We start from the raw sequence: 22,599 nt of genomic DNA, 5'->3' as shown, positions 1-22,599 counted from the left end.
AATGTACTACTAGTACTTACATTACTACTACTACCTGTACTACCACTACTACTACCACTACAACTACTACTACTTCTACAACAATTACTACTTCTACTACTACTACTACCGCAACTACCACCACCACCACCACCACCTCTACCACTAACACTACTACTACTACTACTACTACGACCACTTCTACTACCACTACAACTACCATTACTACTACTACTACTACTACTACCACTAGCAAAACCACTACTACCACTACTACGACTACCACCACATCTACGCCTCCAACTACTGCTACTACCACTACTAACACTAATACTACCACCACTACTACCACTATTACCACTGCTACTACTGCTACTACAACCCCACTACTACCACTTCTACCAAACTAGTACTTCTACTACCACTAGCACTACCTCTACTACTACTACCACTACCACTAACACTACTAAAACTACAATTACTATCATTACGGCAACTTCTCCTACTACTACTACTACCACCATTATTCTACTACTACTACTACCACTACCACTACCACCACTTATACTACTAGCACTACCACCACTTATACTACTAGCACTACCACTACTACTACTAGTACTACTACTGCCACCACCAGTACCACCACTACTACTACTATCATTACTGCTATCAGTACTACTACCGCCACTACCACTTCCACTACTACCACCACTACCGCTACCACTACTACCACTACACCTACCATTACTACTAGTACTACTACTTATACTACTCCTACTACTACTACCACTAACAATACTACTACTACTACTACTAATACCACCACTACTACTACTTCCACTACCTCTACTACTGCTACTACTGCTTCTACTACCATCTACTACTACTATTACCACTGCTACTGCTACAATACTACTACTACTATTACTACCATTACCACTACTACTGCTGATACTATTACTATTACTACTGCTATTACTACCACTACTACTACTTCTACCAATACTACTACTTCTATCAACCCCAACCACTGCTAAGTAGTAGTAGTAGCAGTGCTACCACTACTACTACTACTATTACTACCATTACCACTACTGCTGCTGATACTATTACTATTACTACTGCTATTACTACCACTACTACCACTTCTGCCAATACTACTACTACTACTACTCTACAACCCCAACCACTAACACTACTACTACTAACATACTAGTAGTAGTAGTAGCAGTGCTACCACTACTACTACTACTATTACTACCATTACCACTACTGCTGCTGATACTATTACTATTACTACTGCTATTACTACCACTACTACCACTTCTACCAATACTACTACTTCTACAACCCCAACCACTACTATAGTAGTAGTAGCAGTGCTACCACTACTACTACTACTACTACTACTACTACTATCATTACTACTAACACGACTACTACTATCATTACTACTAACACTACTACTACTACTACTACTACTACTATCATTACTACTAACACTACTACTACTATCATTACTGCTATCACTGATACCACTACTACTACTACTACTACTACTACTACTACTACTACTACTACTACTACTACTATCATTACTGCTATCAGTACTACTACAACCATCATTACTACTAACACTACTACTACTATCATTACTGCTATCACTACTACTACTACTACTACTACTACCACTACTACTACTAACACTACTACAACTACTACAACCAACACTAATTCTGCTACTATTTGTATTACTACCACTACTACTACTACTACTAATAATAATACTATGAATACTACTACTACTACTAGATCAACAATAAAGAATGATATTGTATTCTACTCTTCTCTCTTCTATTTTGATGACTCTCGCTGGTTAATGTGTTCAGGTTTGTGCACATTGCCCAGATTCTACTATGACAAAATGCTATGAAAATGGATACAGGTTAGAGAAGTGGAATGTATTGACAATCGATGGATTACATCTTCCTGGGAATTCTCCCAGCTCCCAGTGACCTAATGGTTGTGCTGTGTCCGATTACCAGTTAGGATATTTAAAGCAAATTGAAGTTAATTGAATAAGACTGTTGGCACTGCACCCACTGTAAGCAGATCTAACTGGTATGGAGCAACGATTTATATATATATACAATAGATGACTGATAGAGGGCGCTGTTTTGAAGTCTCCAGGCCTCAATCTTGTTACTCCCCCTCCATTGTAAAAAATATGTTGGAAGCTATAGAAATGCATTTATTGATGTGTACATTTGTTTTTGACACATTTATTCTACTATCTTAATACACATGTTTTTCTCATTTTTATTTCACCTTTATTGAACCAGATAGGCTAGTTGAGAACAATTTCTTATTTACAACTGCGACCTGGCCAAGATAAAGCAAAGCAGTGCAACACAAACAACAACACAGAGTTACAAATGGGATAAACACACATACAGTCAATAATACAATAGAAAAAGTCTATATACAGCGTGTGCAAATGAGGTAGGATAAGGGAGGTAAGGCAATAAATAGGCCATAGTGGCGAAATAATTACAATATAACAATTAAACACTGGGGTGATAGATGTGCAGAAGATGAATGTGCAAGTAGAGATACTGGGGTGCAAAGGAACAAAATAAATAAAATAAATAACAGTATGGGGATGAGGTAGATGGATGGGCTACTTATAGATGGATTATGTACAGGTGCAGTGATCTGTGAGCTGCTCTGACAGCTGGTGCTTAAAGTTAGTGAGAGAGATATGAGTCTCCAGCTTCAGTGATTTTTGCAGTTCGTTCCAGTCATTGGCAGCAGAGAACTGAAAGGAAAGGCGGCCAAAGCAGGAATTGGCTTTGGGGATAACCAGTGAAATGTACCTGCTGGAGCGTGTGCTACAGGTGGGTGCTGCTATGGTGAAGTCAAGGATCGGTAGGATAGTCCGTTTTACGAGGGTATGTTTGGCAGCATGAGTGAAGGAAGCCCTGTTGCGAAATAGGAAGCCGATTCTAGATTTGATTTTAGATTGGAGATGCTTAATGTGAGTCTGGAAGGAGAGTTTACAGTCTAGCCAGACACCTAGGTATTTGTAGTTGTCCACATACTCCAAGTCATAACCGTCCAGGGTAGTGATGCTGGACGGGCAGGCAGGTGTGGGTAGTGATCAGTTGAAAAACATGCATTTAGTTTTACTTGCATTTAAGAGCAGTTGGAGGCCACGGAAGGAGAGTTCTGTGGCTTTGAAGCTCGTCTGGAGGTTAGTTAACATAGTCTCCAAAGAAGGGCCAGAGAATACAGAATGGTGTTGTCTGCGTAGAGGTGGATCAGAGAATCACCCGCAGCATTGAGCGACAGCATTGATATATACAGATAAAAGAGTCGGCCCAAGAATTGAACCCTGTGGAACCCCAATAGAGACTCCCAGAAATCCGGACAGCAGGCCCTCCGATTTGACACACTGAACTCTATCTGAGAAGTAGTTGGTGAACCAGGCAAGGCAGTCATTTGAGAAACCAAGGCTGTTGAGTCTGCTGATAAGAATATGGTGATTGACAGAGTCGAAAGCCTTGGCCAGATTGATGAATACAGCCCATATTATGTGAGCTAAACATAAACATTAAAAATTAAGTACCAATGTTAACAAAAAAACACTTAAATACATGCATTTTGTCCTTGAAACATTTAAATTAAATGCTGTAGAATTCCATTAATTCTTATGGAGGACTGCGTTTCTGAGGAGGGACAATATGGCCGACAAATACACTCATTGGCCAATGCATAACAGGACAATCCAGGGTTTTTATAGATTATTGATGTGGAGAGCCCTCCCCCTGCCTGTTTGTGAAGAAGCATGCGCCGCTCTATTTGGTCAAATTGTTTGTCAATCAAGAGTGCTACCACGGTGACAGAGACAGAGTATATGACTGTAAATGTGTAATATATTATTTCATCCGTTGTTCAGACAGATGAGAGAGCGAAATCAGATTAGACAGCCCGGTTACAAACAGTCAGTTGAGTTTAAAATATTTAAACATTGTTGCACGCGTCGACATCATTTAATTACACATGAAAGTAACAGTTTCTCCTCTGAAATATCCATGAGGGATGCGGTCTTATTTTATCACTCCTAAAGCAGTGAAGTACTGCTACTTTTGTGGTCATATTGTAGCCAACGTTTACTACTAGTCTTCCAGCCTACTAGGGAAGTTGGGGTTGCTGTCGTTGTCTGTTTTGTTTTAAAGTGACAGGAAAGACAGCACGCTGCAAAACATTCAGCCCGGATCGAATCGACGCGATGATTCCTGAATGTCCCCGGAGCCGAGAGACAAGGAGCCGAACGCGGTGCCACTATGGCCAGGTAGCCGAACCAAACCAGAACTGTTTTGGGCTACTTTCCGAGATCAAAACTCTTATCAAGAATGAACCATTCACTGACCACTACACTATCATTCCGGGCAAAGAACTTGGCAGGTAACTAACGTTAAGTTCTTAGTAAATAACGTTACTGTAGATCTGGTGCTGAGCATCTATCCAGCTTGTCTCTCTGAATTGTCTGAAGAACTTCTGAGCTACTGTGTCTGTCTGTTTCCAAACTTCTGATAATACTGAAGATGTAGTGCAATTTTTTTTGGGCCATTTCTTGAATAGTTGATATTCAAATATCCCCGTTTCTGGCAGTGGTAGTTAGATGTGGTAGCTACTAGCTATATGTAGTTAGATGTGGTCGTCACATCTCCTTTCCTGCTGTCATTGTTTTGGTATTTGTCTGCACCGCAAGTTATTTGACATTATTTGATTTAACATTACGCCATGATATTCTGTCCAGCAGTTAAGGGTTTTGCAACATGTATTTTTGATTGTGGACATCCGTGTAAATTGGGGAATCCGTTGAAGGGACTTGCGTCAATGTCACCGCGCACTTGGAGACAAGCCATTAGTGCATTGAATGTTCACCCTTGCGTATAGGGTGCCAGCTGAAAAATCACGCCTCTCTTGAGAATGCCGGAGAAGCCATGCTATGCATTTTTTATTTATTTTACCTTTATTTAACCAGGCAAGTCAGTTAAGAACACATTCTTATTTTCAATGACGGCCTGGGAACAGTGGGTTAACCGCCTGTTCAGGGGCAGAACGACAGATTTGTACCTTGTCAGCTCGAACTCACAACCTTCCGGTTACTAGTCCAACGCTCTAACCACTAGGCTACCCTGCCGCCCCAACGCATGGCAGGCTATAGCGGAGGGCTTGCATTGTCTCCACAGCAAGGTCACTCGAGTCGTCACATCTTTGCTGAGTGTTTGAACTGCAATGCTGATGTGCCTGATAAAGTGTAAAAAAAAAAAATAAGCATCACTGAAGCACATGAGTTATTTTCTGTAAGGAAAAATGCAATTCCCCTCAGTTTTCAGCCAGTCTTCACTAGGCCTTGTCTTGGGACAGATTCCTTTCCTTCCTAAATGCAGTTTACAAACACTTTGGCAATGGGCTGTATGTTATAATTTGCAGCAATGGGCTGTATGTTATAATTTGCAGCAATGGGCTGTATGTTATAATTTGCAGCAATGGGCTGTATGTTATAATTTGCCTTTAGTTGCACCGGTGCCTAAATGCAGCTCCCTCCATGTTATAAAGTATGATGAAACGCCTGGTAAATACAGCATAGCCGTCTGTATTTACTCTCTCAATTCAATGACACCAAGGTAAATATTTGAAGACTATCTTGTCATTGGCTCTTTGAAACTCCAAACTTCACCACTGAATAATGGCTTTCGTCCACTTCTTGGGAGCCAACTCTGTGGTTCTTTCTCTGCTTCACTGACAGAGAAAGAGGGGGGATTCCAGTGTGTTTTTTTAACGAGTGGAAATGTCCCAGCCTCCTTCTTTCCACACAGCTCTCTGAACATGCTAGTCAAAGTCAGGGCAGTGTGTCTTTTGCCCTGTGAGCATTGTAAAGAGTGCCACTAAGACTAGGCAATGCAAACACCACACTCAACCCTGTGAATGGCACCACGTTGACCCCAAGCAAAACCTACAGCAGGGTATCGTACATATATATATACATATATATGGGATTACTTTGAAACACATTTCCAATATATATATATATATAAACATGTTTTTTTTTATTATTATTATTTTTTTTTTACACAAAATACTGTAAAAACAGGAACTAATCAGCTCCATGTGATTTACATTTTGGAAATGTGTTCCAAAGTAATCCCACGCATAATAGAGATATATATATATATATATTGTATATGTGATCTTGTAAGCAAAGTTTGAAATGATTGTTTTAGTCATATCTGTTTGGGTTTCCTGTGGTCAATTTGCAGTCTACAAATGATTTGTAATTATGTTCCGGTCCCCTGACCACCTACTCAAGAAAATGGAAAAATAATGAATCCCCATTGGCTAGTTGATGATGCCTGACCTACGGTAGATCTCCTCTGATTGGATTAAGCCGATAAGAAGTGTGTGAGTCCTGTTGGATGTCAAAGGCATTGTCCTTTTATAGAAGGCATTTGAGCTATGCATATGTCTGTCTGACGTTTTAAGCCATTTATTTCATAAGAGGGACATTCAGAATGTGACTTTGCATCACATGGCCTGCTGATGCGTCTGAGATTAGCCAAAGGCACTCACTTCAAAGTGTTTGACTAGGCCACATCCGAATCAGATCATCGTTCCCTCTGCCCAGTGACCAGCTGCTAGGGAAGTACCCATCTGGTGACTGGTCACAAGCATCCTCTGGCCAAAGCCCCACAATCTCTAGCTGATGTTTATTGCTATGTACGTACTCACTGTTAATTAATTTTTCATGAATCATCAAACTGTAGAAAAATAATTTAAAAATGTGAACTCTCTGTCTGTAGGATAATTTCTTCATGGTATCTGATTGGCTGCCTCGGCTATGTGTGTGTTTGTTTGGCAGAATACCATGGAAACTGCTATCTAGCCTGAGACTGAAGCTTAGTGCCTGCCAATGGGAACAGGAGTTACATTTTGCCATAGGAGAACTTCATGGAACATTGGCCTGAGTATTTTAGGAAAGGCCCATAAGGAATCACTGTTCCCAGGTCTCAGATGTAGCTGGAATTCACTTGAGTCCTGAAACCACCTCTGTTACTGTGACACTCAACATTTCCCATTAAATTGAATTAGGCCGAGCCTACGCACATGTCTAACGTGTTTGTATGGTGCAATGATCAGGTTACAAATAGATTTTACATCCATAAGGCATGGATGTCATGAAGTTAGCTGGAGATGCATGATGGCTAACAGTCTACAGTGGTCATACTGTACCAACTGATATCATGACCATTAGTCTTTTACCACCTCGATGAGTAACATTCAATTACGATGTCTGGACGCCTGAATTGAGGCAGTAGTGCGAGCCGTGTGTAAATATCATGTGTTTTGTTTTGGTTGTCTTTGTATGCTTATTTCTGTAAGTCATGTGATTAATGAAGTTATCAGTCTGCAAAGCTGAAGTAAGCACTTGACTAATAAATTACACTACTAAGCTGTTTCATTTGGTTGGGTGGTTTGTAAGTACGCCAGCCGCCAGGAGATTATGGACCTGGTTATTTAGCCTGGAACTCAATTTGAGTTGTGTGTGTTCGACTGTGCTCGCGTCCCCTGTGTGTTCGACTGTGCTCGTGTTCCCGTGTGTGTTCGACCGTGCTCGCGTCCCCTGTGTGTTCGACTGTGCTCGCGTCCCCTGTGTCCCCTGTGTGTGTGTTCGACTGTGCTCGCGTCCCCTGTGTGTTCGACTGTGCTCGCGTCCCCTGTGTGTTCGACTGTCGCGTCCCTGTGTGTTCGACTGTCCCTGTCACCTGTGTGTTCGACTGTGCTCGCGTCCCTGTGTGTTCGACTGTGCTCGCGTCCCCTGTGTGTTCGACTGTGCACGTGTCACCTGTGTGTTCGATTGTGCTCGCGTCCCCTGTGTGTTCGACTGTGCTCGCGTCCCTGTGTGTTCGACTGTGCTCGCGTCCCCTGTGTGTTCGACTGTGCTCGCGTCCCCTGTGTGTTCGACTGTGCTCGCGTCCCCTGTGTGTTCGACTGTGCTCGCGTCCCCTGTGTGTTCGACTGTGCTCGTGTCACCTGTGTGTTCGACTGTGCTCGCGTCCCCTGTGTGTTCGACTGTGCTCGCGTCCGTCCCTGACTGTGTTCGTCACCTGTGTTCTGTGCTCGTCCCCTGTGTGTTCGACTGTGCACGCGTCCCCTGTGTGTTCGACTGTGCTCGCGTCCCCTGTGTGTTCGACTGTGCTCGTGTCCCTGTGTGTTCGACTGTGCTCGTGTCCCCTGTGTGTTCGACTGTGCTCGCGTCCCTGTGTGTTCGACTGTGCTCGGGTCCCCTGTGTGTTCGACTGTGCTCGCGTCCCCTGTGTGTTCGACTGTGCTCGTGTCACCTGTGTGTTCGACTGTGCTCGTGTCCCCTGTGACTGTGCTCGCGACCTGTGTGTTCGACTGTGCTCGTGTCCCCTGTGTGTTCGACTGTGCTCGTGTCACCTGTGTGTTCGACTGTGCTCGTGTCCCCTGTGTGTTCGACTGTGCTCGGGTCACCTGTGTGTTCGACTGTGCTCGGGTCACCTGTGTGTTCGACTGTGCTCGTGTCCCCTGTGTGTTCGACTGTGCTCGTGTCACCTGTGTGTTCGACTGTGCTCGCGTCACCTGTGTGTTCGACTGTGCACGTGTCACCTGTGTGTTCGACTGTGCTCGTGTCACCTGTGTGTTCGACTGTGCTCGTGTCCCCTGTGTGTTCGACTGTGCACGTGTCACCTGTGTGTTCGATTGTGCTCGTGTCTCCTGTGTTAGTCTTTTCTGCGTATTTCAAGTAAAATGCGATTTTATTTGTCACATGCGCCGAATACAACGATGTAAACTTTATTGTGAAATGCTTACGAGCCCTTCCAATGATGCAGAATAAAAAGAATAAAAATAGATATATACAGGAAGTACCAGATCAATGTGGAGCTCTATACAGGAAGTACCAGTACCAGATCAATGTGGAGCTCTATACAGGAAGTACCAGATCAATGTGGAGCTCTATACAGGAAGTACCAGTACCAGATCAATGTGGAGCTCTATACAGGAAGTACCAGATCAATGTGGAGATTAGGAGCACAGATCAATGTGGACCAGGATTACCAGTACCAGATCAATGTGGAGATATACAGGAAGTACCAGTTAAATCCAGGATTAAACAGGAAGTACCAGTACCAGATCAATGTTAAACCAGGATTAAGATCAATGTGGAGCTCTATACAGTGAGTACCAGTACCAGATCAATGTTAAACCAGGATTAAGATCAATGTGGAGGCTACAGGAAGTACCAGATCAAACCATTATTAAGTACCAGAGAGGCTAGAGCAGACGTTACCAGGATTACATAGAGAGAGATTAGAGCACGTTAAACCAGTATTAAATAGAGCGAGGCTAGAGCACGTTAAACCAGTATTAAATAGAGCGAGGCTAGAGCACGTTAAACCAGTATTAAGTAGAGCGAGGCTAGAGCACGTTAAACCAGGATTTCATAGAGAGAGATTAGAGCACGTTAAACCAGGATTAAATAGAGCGAGGCTAGAGCACGTTAAACCAGGATTAAATAGAGCGAGGCTAGAGCACGTTAAACCAGTATTAAATAGAGCGAGGCTAGAGCACGTTAAACCATTATTAAGTAGAGAGAGGCTAGAGCACGTTAAACCAGTATTAAATAGAGCGAGGCTAGAGCACGTTAAACCAGTATTAAAGTAGAGCGAGGCTAGAGCACGTTAAACCATTATTAAGTAGAGCGAGGCTAGAGCACGTTAAACCAGTATTAAATAGAGCGAGGCTAAAGCACGTTAAACCAGGATTAAATAGAGCGAGGCTAGAGCACGTTAAACCAGTATTAAATAGAGCGAGGCTAGAGCACGTTAAACCAGTATTAAATAGAGCGAGGCTAAAGCACGTTAAACCAGTATTAAATAGAGCGAGGCTAGAGCACGTTAAACCAGTATTAAATAGAGCGAGACTAAAGCACGTTAAACCAGTATTAAATAGAGCGAGGCTAAAGCACGTTAAACCAGGAATAAATAGTGCGAGGCTAGAGCACGTTAAACCAGTATTAAATAGAGAGGGGCTAGAGCACGTTAAACCAGGATTAAATAGAGCGAGGCTAGAGCACGTTAACCCAGGATTAAATAGAGCGAGGCTAGAGCACGTTAAACCATGATTAAATAGAGCTTGGCTAGAGCACGTTAAATCAGTATTAAATAGAGCGAGGCTAGAGCACGTTAAACCAGTATTAAATAGAGCGAGGCTAGAGCACGTTAACCCAGGATTAAATAGAGCGAGGCTAGAGCACGTTCTACTGCTCTCTGGTGAAATCCATCACATTTATTTCCACTTTGCTTCATCTCTTTTGGATCTTGCCAGGCCTGCTCTAATAAATTAAACTAGGTCTACATCTTAAAACAATAGCCATATGGGATATTCACTTCTTCACGTCGTTTAGTCTCTGTGCCAAAATTAAAGCCTGTTCATATTACTAAGTGCTGTATGACTGAAAGTAGTGCTTCAAACTCTTCAAATAATCCTGTCATATCACCGTTGAATGTTTTGAAGAAAAGTTCTGATGTTTTCTCCATAACATTCCAGTGGTCAGTGGATCTTTCAGTGTCTCATCAGGGGAGAACAAAAGCTCTGTCATCATGGATTAATAAGAGAGTGTGTCGTTTTGGAATTGCTCTTTCCCCGAAGGGTTAGACTGCAGTTACAGCAGGCTGTGGGCGGTGGTACGCCCTCCCATACTCCCCCAGCATCTAAAACATCAAGTCATCTGCACACACACACACACACACACACTCCTTGGGATAGCTCACATTGTCGTGTGTGTGTGTGTGTGTGTGTGTGTGTCTGCCTGTCAGTGTGGTCCCAGTCCCAAACCCCTTTTACTAATCCCTATCATGTTTTGAACAAAACCTCCCCCTCTGTTTCTCACAGAAGGAATCTATGTGTCTTGACAGTCAGGCAGGATACCGTGACATCATCGCCTAAGCTTTTCATGTTGTTTGAGTCTCGCGGCAGGGCCAGAGGCAACATTTGCTGAGCGCCGTGGAAACAGCCAACCGCTGAGAAATGAGGGGGGAGGACATGTGAAAGCCAAGTTTGTTATTGAACCCCATCCACGAGATCCCTCTGTACTCTCTTGTGTCAAGAGATGATGGGCAGGGCAGGGAGGGGTGTATGTCACTCTATTCTTCCTCCCTTCAAAAGCAATTTATTGACGTTTCTGTCCTTCTACAGCTGTTACACGCCTCAGCAAGAAATCTCTCATTTCTGTCATCAACTGGGCCTAATCCGTTTCCTGTTGATTATTAACGCATTCCGTTGAAACCCTGTAGGATTAAAACAGTGCTACATGCTATGGTGTTACCTTTCTCCCTCAGCAAATTCAATTTGTCATGCCCTTTCACATGTACTGAGCCTGTGCCGAGAGAGAGAAATCCAGGCAAGGAAGTCTAACACGAGTATGGAAATTGTTCATCTCCACATAGGCGTGGCGAGTGAACCGCGTCTTTTATTGTGGCCGATTAACCACCATGTAACGGATCCTGAGCCGCACTGAAAAGACACGGTGGGATTTAGAAACCGACATCCCCAGGGGAGGGCGACGAGGCAGCCCAGGGGAGGGCGACGAGGTAGCCCAGGGGAGGGCGACGAGGCAGCCCAGGGGAGGGCGTCGAGGCAGCCCAGGGGAGGGCGTCGAGGCAGCCCAGGGGAGGGCGTCGAGGCAGCCCAGGGGAGGGCGACGAGGCAGCCCAGGGGAGGGCGACGAGGGCAGCCCAGGGGAGGCGTCGAGGCAGCCCAGGGAGGGCGTCGAGGCAGCCCAGGGGAGGGCGACGAGGCAGCCCAGGGGAGGGCGTCGAGGCAGCCCAGGGGAGGGCGTCGAGGCAGCCCAGGGGAGGGCGACGAGGCAGCCCAGGGGAGGGCGATGAGGTAATGCCCTTTCCCAAGGTATTCAGAAAATGTCCCTCTCTGTGCCCAAAGAACTAATGAATAGGCAACCCCTGTCTTCCTCTCTCTCTGTCCCACTCCTCTACACACAGGGGTTCACATAATGTCAGAGTTCATTAGGCACGGAGTAAACAGGCCTCTGGTTTCAGTCCTGGCGTTGGTACAGAGCTCAAAGGCCCTTTTCTTATTGAGGAAAATGAGCAGTCAGTAGGAGCTCTTTGCTCTGCCTTCCTGTTTGTTCTAAAGGTGATGAGGCCATTGCAGCCATTGCCTCATTTACTCGAGGTTCACACTCCGTGTGCCCGTTGATGATTAATGGAGCTCTTTGAGAAGATGGCCGCACCTACTCAGGACACTCGGGTGACACTGCAAACCCGTGAAAACAACACTAGAAGAAAAGTAGTTGATTACCGGGCTGCCAAAACAGTGACAGACGCAGGGAGCAGGCCGACAAACACGGTAACCTCCCTTCTATGTGACTCTCCCCTCATACTGGCAGTGTAACCCCCCCCCATGTAAAGTGGTTGTGTTTGTAGTGAGAGTAGTGACCTATTGCCAAAACATACTTAAAACGCATTAAAAACATGGGCCTTTGCTCCTATGGGCAACTGCTGGGGAAAGCAATTCTGCTGCCAGGACAGATCCCTAGGCTGAAAGCCCCCTCTCTCTCTCTGACATCTGAGGACACTGCTATAAGTGGCAGGTAGCCTAGCGGTTAAGAACGTTGGGCTGTTAACCCGAAAGGTAGCTGGCTCGAATACCCCAACTGACTTGGTAGAAAAATCCTAGTTGTAAATGAGAACTTGTTCTCAACTGGCCTACCTGGTTAAATAAAGGTGTTCTCAACTGGCCTACCTGGTTAAATAAAGGTGTTCTCAACTGGTCTACCTGGTTAAATAAAGGTGTTCTCAACTGGCCTACCTGGTTAAATAAAGGTGTTCTCAACTGGCCTACCTGGTTAAATAAAGGTGTTCTCAACTGGCCTACCTGGTTAAATAAAGGTGTTCTCAACTGGCCTACCTGGTTAAATAAAGGTGTTCTCAACTGGCCTACCTGGTTAAATAAAGGTGTTCTCAACTGGCCTACCTGGTTAAATAAAGGTGTTCTCAACTGGCCTACCTGGTTAAATAAAGGTGTTCTCAACTGGCCTACCTGGTTAAATAAAGGTGTTCTCAACTGGCCTACCTGGTTAAATAAAGGTGTTCTCAACTGGCCTACCTGGTTAAATAAAGGTGTTCTCAACTGGCCTACCTGGTTAAATAAAGGTGTTCTCAACTGGCCTACCTGGTTAAATAAAGGTGTTCTCAACTGGCCTACCTGGTTAAATCAAGGTGTTCTCAACTGGCCTACCTGGTTAAATAAAGGTGTTCTCAACTGGCCTACCTGGTTAAATAAAGGTGTTCTCAACTGGCCTACCTGGTTAAATAAAGGTGTTCTCAACTGGCCTACCTGGTTAAATAAAGGTGTTCTCAACTGGCCTACCTGGTTAAATCAAGGTGTTCTCAACTGGCCTACCTGGTTAAATAAAGGTGTTCTCAACTGGCCTACCTGGTTAAATAAAGGTGTTCTCAACTGGCCTACCTGGTTAAATAAAGGTGTTCTCAACTTGCCTACCTGGTTAAATAAAGGTGTTCTCAACTGGCCTACCTGGTTAAATAAAGGTGTTCTCAACTGGCCTACCTGGTTAAATAAAGGTGTTCTCAACTGGCCTACCTGGTTAAATAAAGGTGTTCTCAACTGGTCTACCTGGTTAAATAAAGGTGTTCTCAACTGGCCTACCTGGTTAAATAAAGGTGTTCTCAACTGGCCTACCTGGTTAAATAAAGGTGTTCTCAACTAGCCTACCTGGTTAAATAAAGGTGTTCTCAACTGGCCTACCTGGTTAAATAAAGGTGTTCTCAACTGGCCTACCTGGTTAAATAAAGGTGTTCTCAACTGGCCTACCTGGTTAAATAAAGGTGTTCTCAACTGGCCTACCTGGTTAAATAAAGGTGTTCTCAACTGGCCTACCTGGTTAAATCAAGGTGTTCTCAACTGGCCTACCTGGTTAAATCAAGGTGTTCTCAACTGGCCTACCTGGTTAAATAAAGGTGTTCTCAACTGGCCTACCTGGTTAAATAAAGGTGTTCTCAACTTGCCTACCTGGTTAAATAAAGGTGTTCTCAACTGGCCTACCTGGTTAAATAAAGGTGTTCTCAACTGGCCTACCTGGTTAAATAAAGGTGTTCTCAACTGGCCTACCTGGTTAAATAAAGGTGTTCTCAACTGGTCTACCTGGTTAAATAAAGGTGTTCTCAACTGGCCTACCTGGTTAAATAAAGGTGTTCTCAACTGGCCTACCTGGTTAAATAAAGGTGTTCTCAACTAGCCTACCTGGTTAAATAAAGGTGTTCTCAACTGGCCTACCTGGTTAAATAAAGGTGTTCTCAACTGGCCTACCTGGTTAAATAAAGGTGTTCTCAACTGGCCTACCTGGTTAAATAAAGGTGTTCTCAACTGGCCTACCTGGTTAAATAAAGGTGTTCTCAACTGGCCTACCTGGTTAAATAAAGGTGAAATAAAAATAGACAAATAAAAAAACTCTAGTCTGTTCTTGTAAGTCGGTCTGGATAAAAGCATCTGCTGATATGACTATAATGTAGTCTGGCTTTTGGTATCCTGTGTACTCTTCTGTCAGCAGGAGACCTTGTCTGCATTCTATAGAACCTGCACTGTGATGCCAGCGTTTTTGACGCTATAGACTGGCCACGAGAGCCCAACAGAAGGTTTATACCATATGCACAGTAACATGAGAGTTTGACACCGACCGGTTAGATGATCGGGCCGCTCCATCAGTCTATGACTAACATAGCAACAAGTTTAATGCCATGATGATACAGGTGGTAAGAGTCCTAAGAGTACTGGCCTCACTTTTCTTAAGCATCGGTCTGTCAGAGACAGATTTACAGACACATGATGACCTCTTATCACTCTACCCATACCCACTGTGTGTAACTCTTAAATATTGGACCAATCATCTATGTAGAGGCCATTTTGAGGGGACGATCCTGCCGAGTCTAATTCAATAAAGCTCTGTCAGAGACTTTGTCTCAAGCCCCCCACCCCACCCCACCCCACCATAGTTTGTTGGAGAGATGTTATAGTCCTAGAATTGCCACTCTTTTAACCTGGACGTTAACCTACATACTTACATTGAGGTGACTTTCCCCACTCAAGGGCTACCGTGTGGAATATTTTCAAAATAAAAGGAGAGCAGCCATTCAGCTCTTGGCATGCAGAACCTTATTATATGAATCTTGTTTTCTACTTGGACGCCGCTGCAAAACAATATGTAGGGAAGTAAAGATGTCCATTTAATTAAAATAAAATGTGTGATTAAAAAAAATAATAATAAAGGATCTTTATCCCAAATGGTTCAAACGTGCAGTTTTACAGTTTTGGTCAAAAATAACATAACCTTACTTCCTCTTGAAGAAGTCCACTGGTTTAGGGCCACAGCCATCTGTTCTGAATCGACCGTTCCTGGGTCACAGTCAATGTGACTGTGATTCAGCAGTCACCCGCTTTCTGTGTACACATGACAGCCATCTCTATCAGGGTGTTGTCCGTGTGAGGCCACCGGCTTTTGGAAATGTGCTGACATGGCTGCAGAAAAGGCTGTGGTCTGTTTTTTAAAAGTTTCTCCATGTACACAAGCATTAAATCAAAGGCTTATGTGTGCCTGCTGAACTTGGAACATTTTGGTATAGTGTGGACTACTTGCATTGAGGGTACAGTCTGTGTTTTCTCCTTAGTAGCATGCAGATAGTGGCCCAGCTATACGCAATATAAATAGGCTAGTTGTCTCTCCCCTGGAGTGAGCCTTAGAGCATTCCAGGTCTTGACCCCGTGTCCAACACCCTACCTACTGTAAACGTGACCTCCAGGTGGGTGAGAGTCCGGACGGGACGAGGATGCAGTGGCGGGCGGGGCGTTGGATAGGCTAGGGCTGGGCCGCACCACTGCCACCGCGCAAACCTCGTCGAGGGCAGGGTTTATTTCTTTACATAAGACAATTGAAAAGGTGATACCTGCCTCTATACTAGGACCCTGCCTCTATACTAGGACTGGGAATTACCAGGGACCTCACCATACCATATTATCACCATACTGAGAGACCTCAGCATACTGAGAGACCTCACCATACCATATTATCACCATACTGAGAGACCTCAGCATACTGAGAGACCTCACCATACAATATTATCACCATACTGAGGGACCTCAACATACCATATTATCACCATACTGAGAGACCTCACCATACCATATTATCACCATACTGAGAGACCTCACCATACAATATTATCACCATACTGAGAGACCTCAACATACAATATTATCACCATACTGAGGGACCTCGCCATACAATATTATCACCATACCATAGTATCACCATACTGAGAGACCTCACCATACAATATTATCACCATACTGAGGGACCTCAACATACCATATTATCACCATACTGAGGGACCTCGCCATACCATATTATCACCATACCATAGTATCACCATAGTGAGAGACCTCACCATACAATATTAGCACCATACTGAGGGACCTCACCATACAATATTATCACCATACTGAGAGACCTCACCATACATTATTATCACCATACTGAGGGACCTCGCCATACAATATTATCACCATACTGAGGGACCTCACCATACAATATTATCACCATACTGAGAGACCTCACCATACCATATTATCACCATACTGAGGGACCTCACCATACCATATTATCACCATACTGAGGGACCTCACCATACCATATTATCACCATACTGAGGGATCACCATACAATATTATCACCATACCATAGTATCACCATACTGAGAGACCTCACCATACAATATTATCACCATACTGAGGGATCTCACCATACCATATTATTACCATCCTGAGGGACTTTACTATATTTAGGTGCGGATAAGTATTGCGATTCGATGCTGAGATTTTATTGTGATTTGATGTTCCAAGCATAATGCTCACAATATGTCTGCTACAGAGGGACAAGAGAGAGAGCCATGATGACTCGTTTTAATCATTCATAGAAAAGTGCTTAAAACCAATCGCAATATTGTCAAAACGATGCGATACCTCAGAGCCATGATGACTCGTTTTAATCATTCATAGAAAAGTGCTTAAAACCAATCGCAATATTGTCAAAACGATGTGATACAATATGTCTGCTACAGAGGGACAAGAGAGAGCCATGATGACTCGTTTTGATCATTCATAGAAAAGTGCTTAAAACCAATTGCAATATTGTCAAAACGATGCGATACAATGTGTCACTGTATTATTCAGGTTTTAAGAAGCCTTGCGGCAGCAGGGACTTGGTTAGTGTGTCAGTCGTGGAGGTACGAAGGATTGGCTCAGCCATCAGAAAGCCTGTAAGACTCAGCCATGCAGTCGTCATCAGAAAGCCTGTAAGACTCAGCCATGCAATCGTCTGGTGAAAGCCTGTAAGACTCAGCCATGCAGTCGTCATCAGAAAGCCTGTAAGACTCAGCCATGCCATCAGGTGAAAGCCTGTAAGACTCAGCCATGCAATCGTCATCAGAAAGCCTGTAAGACTCAGCCATGCCGTCGTCAGGTGAAAGCCTGTAAGACTCAGCCATGCAGTCGTCATCAGAAAGCCTGTAAGACTCAGCCATGCAGTTGTCTGGTGAAAGCCTGTAAGACTCAGCCATGCAGTCGTCAGGTGAAAGCCTGTAAGACTCAGCCATGCAGTCGTCATCAGAAAGCCTGTAAGACTCAGCCATGCCATCAGGTGAAAGCCTGTAAGACTCAGCCATGCAGTCGTCAGGTGAAAGCCTGTAAGACTCAGCCATGCCATCAGGTGAAAGCCTGTAAGACTCAGCCATGCAGTCGTCTGGTGAAAGCCTGTAAGACTCAGCCATGCAGTCGTCATCAGAAAGCCTGTAAGACTCAGCCATGCAGTCGTCATCAGAAAGCCTGTAAGACTCAGCCATGCAGTCGTCATCAGAAAGCCTGTAAGACTCAGCCATGCAGTCGTCATCAGAAAGCCTGTAAGACTCAGCCATGCAGTCGTCAGGTGAAAGCCTGTAAGACTCAGCCATGCAGTCGTCATCAGAAAGCCTGTAAGACTCAGCCATGCAGTCGTCAGGTGAAAGCCTGTAAGACTCAGCCATGCAGTCGTCTGGTGAAAGCCTGTAAGACTCAGCCATGCAGTTGTCATCAGAAAGCCTGTAAGACTCAGCCATGCAGTTGTCATCAGAAAGCCTGTAAGACTCAGCCATGCAGTCGTCAGGTGAAAACCTGTAAGACTCAGCCATGCAGTCGTCAGGTGAAAGCCTGTAAGACTCAGCCATGCAGTCGTCAGGGGAAAGCCTGTAAGACTCAGCCATGCAGTCGTCATCAGAAAGCCTGTAAGACTCAGCCATGCCGTCGTCAGGTGAAAGCCTGTAAGACTCAGCCATGCAGTCGTCATCAGAAAGCCTGTAAGACTCAGCCATGCAGTTGTCTGGTGAAAGCCTGTAAGACTCAGCCATGCAGTCGTCAGGTGAAAGCCTGTAAGACTCAGCCATGCAGTCGTCATCAGAAAGCCTGTAAGACTCAGCCATGCCATCAGGTGAAAGCCTGTAAGACTCAGCCATGCAGTCGTCAGGTGAAAGCCTGTAAGACTCAGCCATGCAGTCTTCATCAGAAAGCCTGTAAGACTCAGCCATGCAGTCTTCATCAGAAAGCCTGTAAGACTCAGCCATGCAGTTGTCTGGTGAAAGCCTGTAAGACTCAGCCATGCCATCAGGTGAAAGCCTGTAAGACTCAGCCATGCAGTCGTCTGGTGAAAGCCTGTAAGACTCAGCCATGCAGTCGTCATCAGAAAGCCTGTAAGACTCAGCCATGCCGTCGTCAGGTGAAAGCCTGTAAGACTCAGCCATGCAGTCGTCATCAGAAAGCCTGTAAGACTCAGCCATGCAGTCGTCATCAGAAAGCCTGTAAGACTCAGCCATGCAGTCGTCATCAGAAAGCCTGTAAGACTCAGCCATGCCATCAGGTGAAAGCCTGTAAGACTCAGCCATGCAGTCGTCATCAGAAAGCCTGTAAGACTCAGCCATGCAGTCGTCTGGTGAAAGCCTGTAAGACTCAGCCATGCAGTCGTCATCAGAAAGCCTGTAAGACTCAGCCATGCAGTCGTCTGGTGAAAGCCTGTAAGACTCAGCCATGCCGTCGTCAGGTGAAAGCCTGTAAGACTCAGCCATGCAGTCGTCATCAGAAAGCCTGTAAGACTCAGCCATGCCATCAGGTGAAAGCCTGTAAGACTCAGCCATGCAGTCGTCTGGTGAAAGCCTGTAAGACTCAGCCATGCAGTCGTCAGGTGAAAGCCTGTAAGACTCAGCCATGCAGTCGTCATCAGAAAGCCTGTAAGACTCAGCCATGCAGTCGTCTGGTGAAAGCCTGTAAGACTCAGCCATGCAGTTGTCTGGTGAAAGCCTGTAAGACTCAGCCATGCAGTCGTCAGGTGAAAGCCTGTAAGACTCAGCCATGCAGTCGTCATCAGAAAGCCTGTAAGACTCAGCCATGCAGTTGTCTGGTGAAAGCCTGTAAGACTCAGCCATGCAGTCGTCAGGTGAAAGCCTGTAAGACTCAGCCATGCAGTCGTCATCAGAAAGCCTGTAAGACTCAGCCATGCAGTCGTCTGGTGAAAGCCTGTAAGACTCAGCCATGCAGTCGTCTGGTGAAAGCCTGTAAGACTCAGCCATGCATCGTCAGGTGAAAGCCTGTAAGACTCAGCCATGCAGTCGTCATCAAGCCTGTAAGACTCAGCCATGCAGTCGTCTGGTGAAAGCCTGTAAGACTAAGCCATGCAGTCGTCAGGTGAAAGCCTGTAAGACTCAGCCATGCAGTCGTCAGGTGAAAGCCTGTAAGACTCAGCCATGCCATCAGGTGAAAGCCTGTAAGACTCAGCCATGCAGTCGTCATCAGAAAGCCTGTAAGACTCAGCCATGCAGTCGTCATCAGAAAGCCTGTAAGACTCAGCAATGCAGTCGTCAGGTGAAAGCCTGTAAGACTCAGCCATGCAGTCGTCAGGTGAAAGCCTGTAAGACTCAGCCATGCCATCAGGTGAAAGCCTGTAAGACTCAGCCATGCAGTCGTCATCAGAAAGCCTGTAAGACTCAGCCATGCATTCGTCAGGTGAAAGCCTGTAAGATTCAGCCATGCAGTCGTCAGGTGAAAGCTTGTAAGACTCAGCCATGCAGTCGGCAGGTGAAAGCCTGTAAGACTCAGCCATGCAGTCGGCAGGTGAAAGTCTGTAAGACTCAGCCATGCAGTCGGCAGGTGAAAGCCTGTAAGACTCAGCCATGCAGTCGGCAGGTGAAAGCCTGTAAGACTCAGCCATGCCATCAGGTGAAAGCCTGTAAGACTCAGCCATGCAGTCGTCAGGTGAAAGCCTGTAAGACTCAGCCATGCAGTCGTCAGGTGAAAGCCTGTAAGACTCAGCCATGCAGTCGTCAGGTGAAAGCCTGTAAGACTCAGCCATGCAGTCGTCAGGTGAAAGCCTGTAAGACTCAGCCATGCAGTCGTCATCAGAAAACATGTAAGACTCAGCCATGCAGTCGGCAGGTGAAAGCCTGTAAGACTCAGCCATGCAGTCGGCAGGTGAAAGCATGTAAGACTCAGCCATGCAGTCGGCAGGTGAAAGCCTGTAAGACTCAGCCATGCAGTCGGCAGGTGAAAGCCTGTAAGACTCAGCCATGCAGTCGTAGGTGAAAGCCTGTAAGACTCAGCCATGCAGTCGTCAGGTGAAAGCCTGTAAGACTCAGCCATGCAGTCGGCAGGTGAAAGCCTGTAAGACTCAGCCATGCAGTCGTCATCAGAAAGCCTGTAAGACTCAGCCATGCAGTCGTCTGGTGAAAGCCTGTAAGACTAAGCCATGCAGTCGTCAGGTGAAAGCCTGTAAGACTCAGCCATGCAGTCGTCAGGTGAAAGCCTGTAAGACTCAGCCATGCCATCAGGTGAAAGCCTGTAAGACTCAGCCATGCAGTCGTCATCAGAAAGCCTGTAAGACTCAGCCATGCAGTCGTCATCAGAAAGCCTGTAAGACTCAGCAATGCAGTCGTCAGGTGAAAGCCTGTAAGACTCAGCCATACAGTCGTCAGGTGAAAGCCTGTAAGACTCAGCCATGCCATCAGGTGAAAGCCTGTAAGACTCAGCCATGCAGTCGTCATCAGAAAGCCTGTAAGACTCAGCCATGCATTCGTCAGGTGAAAGCTTGTAAGACTCAGCCATGCAGTCGGCAGGTGAAAGCCTGTAAGACTCAGCCATGCAGTCGGCAGGTGAAAGTCTGTAAGACTCAGCCATGCAGTCGGCAGGTGAAAGCCTGTAAGACTCAGCCATGCAGTCGGCAGGTGAAAGCCTGTAAGACTCAGCCATGCCATCAGGTGAAAGCCTGTAAGACTCAGCCATGCAGTCGTCAGGTGAAAGCCTGTAAGACTCAGCCATGCAGTCGTCAGGTGAAAGCCTGTAAGACTCAGCCATGCAGTCGTCAGGTGAAAGCCTGTAAGACTCAGCCATGCAGTCGTCAGGTGAAAGCCTGTAAGACTCAGCCATGCAGTCGTCATCAGAAAACATGTAAGACTCAGCCATGCAGTCGGCAGGTGAAAGCCTGTAAGACTCAGCCATGCAGTCGGCAGGTGAAAGCATGTAAGACTCAGCCATGCAGTCGGCAGGTGAAAGACTGTAAGACTCAGCCATGCAGTCGGCAGGTGAAAGCCTGTAAGACTCAGCCATGCAGTCGTAGGTGAAAGCCTGTAAGACTCAGCCATGCAGTCGGCAGGTGAAAGCCTGTAAGACTCAGCCATGCAGTCGTCATCAGAAAGCCTGTAAGACTCAGCCATGGCGTCGTCAGGTGAAAGCCTGTAAGACTCAGGCATGCAGTCGTCATCAGAAAGCCTGTAAGACTCAGCCATGCAGTCGTCATCAGAAAGCCTGTAAGACTCAGCCATGCAGTCGTCATCAGAAAGCCTGTAAGACTCAGCCATGCCGTCGTCAGGTGAAAGCCTGTAAGACTCAGCCATGCAGGTCATCAGAAAGCCTGTAAGACTCAGCCATGCAGTCGTCTGAAAGCCTGTAAGACTCAGCCATGCAGTCGTCAGGTGAAAGCCTGTAAGACTCAGCCATGCAGTCGTCAGGTGAAAGCCTGTAAGACCAGCCATGCAGTCGTCAGGTGAAAGCCTGTAAGACTCAGCCATGCAGTCGTCAGGTAAGCCTGTAAGACTCAGCCATGCAGTCGTCAAGTGAAAGCCTGTAAGACTCAGCCATGCAGTCGTCAGGTGAAAGCCTGTAAGACTCAGCCATGCAGTCTCAGGTGAAAGCCTGTAAGACTCAGCCATGCAGTCGTCAGGTGAAAGCCTGTAAGACTCAGCCATGCAGTCGTCATCAGAAAATAAGACTCAGCCATGCAGTCGTCAGGTAGCCTGGACTCAGCCATGCAGTCGTCTGGTGAAAGCCTGTAAGACTCAGCCATGCAGTCGTCATCAGAAAACCTGTAAGACTCAGCCATGCAGTCGTCATCAGAAAACCTGTAAGACTCAGCCATGCAGTCGT

General features: G+C 45.7%; 1 protein-coding gene across 1 annotated transcript in view; it reads left to right on the top strand.

The window, feature by feature from the left end:
* The first annotated feature begins 3,944 nt into the window (after positions 1-3,944).
* Positions 3,945-22,599, top strand: part of LOC135523223 (serine/threonine-protein kinase 17A-like) — a 64,460-nt gene continuing 45,805 nt past the window's right edge. Inside the window, 1 exon segment of the mRNA XM_064949934.1 lies at positions 3,945-4,449. Within this exon segment, the coding sequence (XP_064806006.1) occupies positions 4,274-4,449 (176 nt within the window). The 5' untranslated portion in view covers positions 3,945-4,273.

This window comes from Oncorhynchus masou, chromosome 30, assembly GCF_036934945.1.
Source record: "Oncorhynchus masou masou isolate Uvic2021 chromosome 30, UVic_Omas_1.1, whole genome shotgun sequence".
Taxonomy (NCBI): domain Eukaryota; kingdom Metazoa; phylum Chordata; class Actinopteri; order Salmoniformes; family Salmonidae; genus Oncorhynchus; species Oncorhynchus masou.
The sequence above is the reverse complement of the archived record's forward strand: the minus strand, read 5'-3'. Positions and strand labels throughout refer to the sequence as shown.